Genomic DNA, 7,962 nt, shown 5'->3' with positions numbered 1-7,962 from the left:
ACTGTTTCTGAATAAAGTTAGGAAAGCTAGATATTTCCTAATCCTAGTTTAATTAGAATACCCTAAATCTGATTGTATTTTAATTATTATTAGTTTAATAACTTTCCTAGTTAGTTTAGGGAAGGAGTAGATAGCTTGAGGAGCAAGCTAAGGAATTAGATCTCGAGTCGGATTTCTAACATCGAGTAGAATTAGGAAAGATAGCTTATTAGTCAAGCTAAGTAGAAGTATAAATAAGGACCGTGTATGACATTGTTCAACACGTGAGATTCAGAATTTTAATAGAAGTTTCCATTGTGAACTTTGTTTTGATTAGGCTTGCGAGTTTAGTCTTTAATCTTCCTTGCGAGGTTGTTTGTGAGTGTTTCGAGTTCGTACCTTGCGAGGCGGAGAGCGAGATTCACCATACTATCCAGGTTACATCCAAATTCACGAAATATACAAAGACAACAAACACAATTCCGCTGCCAATTTACCCATTACATCTACAAACATACACGAATTTATCCTATCCTGAGAACGAACAGTCTGTCGCACTGTTTAATCACGTTTGTTCATATAGTTTTACATCAAAACTATTTGTCCTTGTTCATTAGTCCTTGTGACTCGTTGTATGAACCATTTGTCCTTGTTCTTTAGTCCTTGTGAATCATTGTGTAAACTATTTGTCCTTGTTCTTTAGACTTTGTGACTCGTTGTGTGAACCATTTGTCTTTGTTCTTTAGTCCTTGTGACTCGTTGTTTAAACAATTTGTCCTTGTTTTTTAGTTCTTGCGACTCGTTGTGTAAACCATTTGTCCTTGTTATTGTGACTTGTTATGTGAACCATTTTTCCTTGTTCATTAGTCCTTGTGACTCGTTGTTTGAATCATTTGTCCATGTTCATTAGTCCTTCTAACTCATTGTGTAAACTATTTTCCCTTGTTCATTAGTCCTTCTAAATCGTTGTGTGAGCCATTTGTCCTTGTTCTTTAGTCCATGTGACTTGTTGTGTGAACAATTTGTCCTTGTTCATTAGTCTTGTGACTCTTTGTGTAAACCATTTGTCCTTGTGACTCGTTGTGTAAACCATTTGTCCTTGTTCGTTAGTCCATGTGACTCGTTGTTTAAACCATTTGATGCAGGAGCATGTTCGGAACAAGCAAATGAGATCCTTATTAGTCGAAATGTAACTCAACTAGTAAAAGGATTTGAGCTTGGATCGAGTAATGTGTTGATGCTAAAATGGGAAGGCATGGGAGCCGCATAACACGGCTCGGAGCCGCATATCACGACCCCTAGGATGATTAGGATACACGGTTTCCTAAATCGTGTAGAATAATAAGTTAGTTAATCACTATTTCTAATAAAGTTAGGAAAGCTAGATTTTCCTAATCCTAGTCAAATTAGAATACCCTAAATCTGATTGTATTCTAGTTATTAGTATTTTAATTACTTTCCTAGTTAGTTTAGGAAAGGGGAATAATTTTCCTAGTTAGTTTAGGAAAGGGAAAGATAGCTTAATTTCCAAGCTAGGGTTTGGGTCGAATTGTGACCTCGTTTAAGAGTATATTAGGCCGTGTATGATCAGGGAAACACCATCGAATTTCCAGCAATAAAATTGTTTACATTTGTGAGCATTATTCTGATTAGGTTTGCGAGCTTAATCTTTAGATCTTCCTTGCGAGGTTGATTGCGTGAATCTGCGTTTGACACCTTGCGAGGTTAGGACTAGGAATTCACCATACTATCCAGGTTACATCCATAATCACGAAATAATCAGTCCAAACAAATCAATTTCGCGCAAATTTACCAAATATCACGACATACACAATCACAGAATTAACAAACTCAAACGAACAGTTCAACGATCTGTTCATTCTCGTTTTTCCATCCTGTTTTACATCAAATTGGTTACGTGAGCTAAGTTGATTTATTCCTTAATAGATCTGTCTTGGGACGTTGCTAATCATGGTTAAAGATGGTGAAGAAGGTCCGAAAACATGGGAAGATGGTCATAACGAGCTGAAGTTGGAGATGGCTCAGATGGCTTATGTGTTAAAAAAACATAGCAAGCATGTTGAAGGCTAAAGAGAAGAAAAAAGAATCGGACACTCCATCCGAATCTGAAGAAGAGGACGAGTAGCCAAAGAGGAAGTCAAAAAATAAGAACGATGATGATCGGGGTTTAAAACTCGATATTCCAGACTTTGATGGCGAGATGGATCCGGAAAAATTTCTGGATTGGGTAAGACAAGCTGAGAGGGTTTTCGAATATAAAGAATACGATGACAAGAAGCAATTTAAAGTTGCAATCCTGAAGCTTACAAAGTATGCATCTTTATGGTACGAAAATCTGAAAAAACAGAGGAGAAAGGAAGGCAAAGACAAGATCGAATCTTGGATCAAATTAAAAAAGCACTTGATGAGGCGATTCCTGCCAAGGGATTATGAACAAGATAACTACTTAAAGCTCCAATCTTTAGAGCAAGGAAGCATGTCCGTGACTGATTATATCAAAGAATTCGAAAAGATGTCAATCGTATGCGATCTTGAGGAGAAAGAAGAGCTAAGAGTGGCGAGATTCATCAAGGGCCTAACACCCGCAATTTCAACGAAGGTAGAAATTCAGAATTTCGATGGATTTAGCGATGTCTGCAGATTGGCGTTAAAATTTGAAAAGCATGATAAGGCACGAAAACCTTATACTTACTCCAAGGGACAAAGTTCGGGAACAAATTCGTATTCCGGCCGACTCTAGCAAGGCTAAAGAAACCCCGAAAGAAGAACCCAAGGACAAAGGAAAGGATGTTGCCGAGCCAAAAGGGAGTTCTTTGAGGCGTTGTTTCAAGTGTCAAGGCTATGGTCATATAGCAAACGAATGTCCTCAGAAACGAGCCCTAACAGCGCAAGAATTGTATGATATGATTCCTGTATTTGTCACGCCAGAGGAGGAAACAGCTCAAGAGAATGTTGAAGCTGATGGTAAAGGAATAGTCTATGATTTGGATCCGTTGAGTGACGAGGAGTGTTTAGTGCTGCGTAATTTACATATGGAAACGGGTTCAGCTGAGAATGAACAACGGGAGCAAATCTTCCATACTCGGTGCAAGGTAAACCGTAAAATTTGCAATCTTATTATTGATAGTGGATCGTGTGCTAATGTAGTAGCAAGGGATCTTGTTGATGAACTGAAATTGCAAACTAAAGACCGAGTTAAACCATATAAATTACATTGGCTGAATGGGGAGAATGGGATCCAAGTTAAGAAACAAGCCTTAGTTTCGTTGAGTCTAGGACCCTATACTGATGAGGTGTGGTGCGATATAATTCCTATGAATGCATGCCACATTCTGTTGGGTAGGCCTTGGCAATTCGATAGAAAGGTTGAACATGACGGGAGAGCCAATGTGTATAGCGTGATGAAGGGTAATGTGAGATATAATCTGAAACCTATGTCACCTAATAAGATTAAAGAGTCTAAAACAAAGAAGGGGAGTATGTTTATGGAGGCTCGGGAGGTTGAAGAGGCTTTAGCTCGTGGGGAACGAACTTATGTCTTTGCTGGTTCGTGAATTGGGGTCCGTTGGTGTGTGTGATGACCGTGAGGTACAGGGGTTGTTAGAAGAGTTCCGGGATGTGTTTCCGGATGAATTACCGGATGGGTTACCTCCTTTACGTGGTATTGAACACCAAATAGATCTGATTCCAGGGGCGGCATTGCCTAATAAGCCGGCCTATCGCTGTAATCCAGAGGAAGCAAAGGAGTTACAGAGACAAGTCCAAGAATTGATAGATAGGGGATATGTTCAAGAGAGCTTAAGTCCATGTGCGGTGCCTGCGTTATTAGTGCCAAAGAAGGAAGGGACTTGGAGAATGTGCATTGATAGTAGAGCGGTAAATAACATTACAATCAAATATCGCTTTCCTATGCCAAGACTTGATGATATGCTTGACGAACTTTCTGGTTCGAGTGTCTTTTCTAAACTGGATTTGAGGAGTGGCTACCATCAAATGAGGATTAGAGAAGGGGATGAGTGGAAGACCGCGTTTAAAACGAAGCAAGGGTTATATGAATGGCTTGTGATGCCGTTTGGATTGTGCAATGCTCCTAGTTCGTTTATTTGGTTGATGAATGAAGTGTTAAGGCCATTCCTTAACAAATTTGTGGTGGTCTATCTTGACGACATCCTGATTTATAGCAAAGATGAAGAGTCGCACAAACGACATTTGCGAGCTGTGTTTGAAGTTTTGCGAGATCAGAAGCTTTATGGTAAGATGGAAAAATGTACTTTTATGGTCTCAAGTGTTGTCTTTCTTGGTTATATTGTGGGAAAAGACGGAGTAAGTATGGACCCATCTAAGGTCGATGCTATTCAAGCCTGGCCAGTTCCGAAATCAACTACAGAGGTGCGAAGCTTTCATGGTTTAGCATCATTTTATAGACGGTTCATCCAGGGTTTTAGCTCGATTGTGGCTCCAATTACAGAGCTAACCAAGAAGGGAGAGTTCGTGTGGACTAACAGCGCCCAAAAGGCGTTTGAAGAAGTGAAACGCAAGCTATGCTCCGGACCTGTTTTAGCACTACCTGATTTTAATAAATTGTTTGAAGTCGAGTGTGATGCAAGTGGTGTTGGGATTGGTGCCGTGTTAATACAAGAAAAGAGACCTATTGCATATTTCAGCGAGAAATTAAACGGTGCAAGGTTGAACTATTCAACCTATGACAAGGAGTTTTATGCAATCGTGAGAGCATTGGATCATTGGAGTCATTATCTGCGTCCGAAACCGTTTATTTTACATTCTGATCACGAGGCTCTTAAACACATCCATGGACAGCAAAAGTTAAATCAAAGACATGTCAAATGGGTAGAATTCTTGCAATCATTCACGTTTTCTTCAAAATATAAGACGGGAAGTTCTAATATCGTGGCTGATGCATTATCACGAAGGCATTCATTGTTGATTGAGTTGGATGCAAGGATTCTTGGTTTCGAACATATCAAGGAACTGTACAAGTCTGATCCAGAATTTTCAAAGGAAATCATTGATCCGACAGGTTTGTATACTGTTCAGGATGGCTATCTCTTCAAGGGTAATCGGCTATGCATTCCGAATGGGTCGATTAGGGAGTTGTTGGTACGTGAAGCTCATGGCGGGGCTATTGCTGGACACTTTGGAGTTAATAAGACGAGTGACATCCTAAGTGAACATTTCTTTGGCCGAGAATGATTAAGGACGTACAAGAAATCGTGGCGAAATGCGTGGTATGTCAAAAGGCTAAAAGTACGTTCAACAAAGGCTTGTATACACCTGCCCTGCACGTGCAACCGTGGAATGAGGTAAGCATGGATTTTATCCTTGGTTTGCCGAGAACTCGGAGGGGTAAGGACTCGATTATGGTGGTAGTTGATCGATTCTCGAAGATGGCGCATTTTATTCCGTGTCACAAGACTGATGATGCAACTAAAGTGGTTGATTTGTACTATAGAGAGATCGTTCGATTACATGGAATACCTCTTACTATTGTTTCAGATCGAGATGTGAAGTTTCTTAGTTACTTCGGGAAAACGTTATGGCGTTTGATGGGAACTAAGCTTCTTTTCAGTACATCACACCATCCACAAACCGATGGTCAGACCGAGGTAACCAACCGTACTCTAGGGAGTCTATTGCGAGGATTGGTTAGTAAAAGCACAAAGGATTGGGATATCAAATTGGCGCATCTTTGAATTCGCTTATAATCGTACACCATCAATGACGACGGGGACGAGCTCCCTTCGAGATTGTCTATGGCGTGAATCCATACCTGCCAATCGATTTAGTGCCCATTCCAAAGAAAGATGTGTTAAGTTTTGAAGCCAAAGAAAGACAAGCTGCATTTCTCCGAGTATGTGAACAAGTTCGAGCTCAAATTGAGAAGGCAAATGCTAAATACAAAGAGAAGGCTAATAAACATCGAAAGCAAACTGTTTTCAAGGAAGGTGATCTTGTGTGGTTACATTTGAGAAAGGAACGATTTCCGTCCAAAAGGAAGAATAAGTTGATGCCGCGAGCAGATGGTCCATTCAAGATCCTCGAATGTTATGGTTCTAACGCATACAAGCTGGAGTTACCGAGTGAATATGGTGGGGTGAGCGCGACATTCAATGTAGGCGACCTATCACCGTATCTAGAAGACGAGGATTTGAGGGCAAATTCTCAAAAAGAAGGAGAGAATGATGCAGGAGCATGTTCGGAACAAGCAAATGAGATCCTTATTAGTCGAAATGTAACTCAACTAGTAAAAGGATTTGAGCTTGGATCGAGTAATGTGTTGATGCTAAAATGGGAAGGCATGGGAGCTGCATAACACGGCTGCGGGAGCCGCATATCACGGCCCCTAGGATGATTAGGATACACGGTTTCCTAAATCGTGTAGAATAATAAGTTAGTTAATCACTATTTCTAATAAAGTTAGGAAAGCTAGATTTTCCTAATCCTAGTCAAATTAGAATACCCTAAATCTGATTGTATTCTAGTTATTAGTATTTTAATTACTTTCCTAGTTAGTTTAGGAAAGGGGAATAATTTTCCTAGTTAGTTTAGGAAAGGGAAAGATAGCTTAATTTCCAAGCTAGGGTTTGGGTCGAATTGTGACCTCGTTTAAGAGTATATTAGGCCGTGTATGATCAGGGAAACACCATCGAATTTCCAGCAATAAAATTGTTTACATTTGTGAGCATTATTCTGATTAGGTTTGCGAGCTTAATCTTTAGATCTTCCTTGCGAGGTTGATTGCGTGAATCTGCGTTTGACACCTTGCGAGGTTAGGACTAGGAATTCACCATACTATCCAGGTTACATCCATAATCACGAAATAATCAGTCCAAACAAATCAATTTCCGCTGCAAATTTACCAAATATCACGACATACACAATCACAGAATTAACAAACTCAAACGAACAGTTCAACGATCTGTTCATTCTCGTTTTTCCATACTGTTTTACATCACCATTTGTCCTTGTTTATTAGTCCTTGTGATTCGTTGTGTAAACCATTTGTCGTTGTTATAGTGACTTGTTGTGTGAATCATTTATCCTTGCTCCTTAGTCCTTGTGACTCGTTGCGTGAACCATTTGTCCTTTGTCATTAGTCCTTGTGACTCGTTGTGTTAACTATTTGTCCTTGTTCTTTAGACCTTGTGACTCGTTGTGTGAACCATTTGTATTTGTTCGTTAGTCCTTGTGACTCGTTGTTTAAACCATTTGCCCTTGTTTATTAGTCCTTGTGACTCGTTGTGTAAACCATTTGTCCTTGTTATTGTGACTTGTCGTGTGAACCATTTTTCCTTTTTCAAAAGTCCTTGTGACTCGTTGTGTGAACCAAATTTCCCTGTTCATTAGTCCTTATGACTCGTTGTGTAAATTATTTGTCCTTGTTCTTTAGACCTTGTGACTCGTTGTGTGAACCATTTGTCCTTGTTCTTTAGTCCTTGTGACTCGTTGTTTAAACAATTTGTCCTTGTTCATTAGTCTTGTGACTCGTCGTGTAAACCATTTGTCCTTGTGACTCGTTGTGTAAACCATTTGTCCTTGTTCATTAGTCCTTGTGACACATTGTGTAAACTATTTGTCGTTGTTCTTTAGACCTTGTGACTCGTTGTGTGAACCATTTGTCCTTGTTCTTTAGTCCTTGTGACTCGTTGTTTAAACAATTTGTCCTTGTTTTTTAATTCTTGTGACTCGTTGTGTAAACCATTTGTCCTTGTTATTGTGACTTGTTGTGTGAACCATTTTTCCTTGTTCATTAGTCCTTGTGACTCGTTGTATGAATCATTTGTCCTTGTTCTTTAGTCTTTCTAACTCGTTGTGTAAACTATTTGCCCTTGTTCATCAGTCCTTATAGATCTTTGTGTGAACCAACTGTCCTTGTTCTTTAATCCATGTGACTCGTTGTGTGAGCCATTTGTCCTTGTTCATTAATCCTTGTGACTCATTGTG

General features: G+C 39.7%; 1 protein-coding gene across 1 annotated transcript; it reads left to right on the top strand.

Annotated features, from left to right (window-relative positions):
• Positions 1-2,200: 2,200 nt before the first annotated feature.
• LOC141607644 (uncharacterized) lies at positions 2,201-2,740 on the top strand. The gene has a single exon (XM_074426997.1). The coding sequence runs from the start codon at positions 2,201-2,203 to the stop codon at positions 2,738-2,740; it is 540 nt and encodes a 179-aa protein (XP_074283098.1).
• The last annotated feature ends 5,222 nt before the right edge of the window (positions 2,741-7,962 follow it).

This window comes from Silene latifolia, chromosome 10, assembly GCF_048544455.1.
Source record: "Silene latifolia isolate original U9 population chromosome 10, ASM4854445v1, whole genome shotgun sequence".
Lineage (NCBI taxonomy): Eukaryota > Viridiplantae > Streptophyta > Magnoliopsida > Caryophyllales > Caryophyllaceae > Silene > Silene latifolia.
Note: the sequence above shows the minus strand (reverse complement) of the source record. Positions and strands in the feature narration are given on the sequence as shown.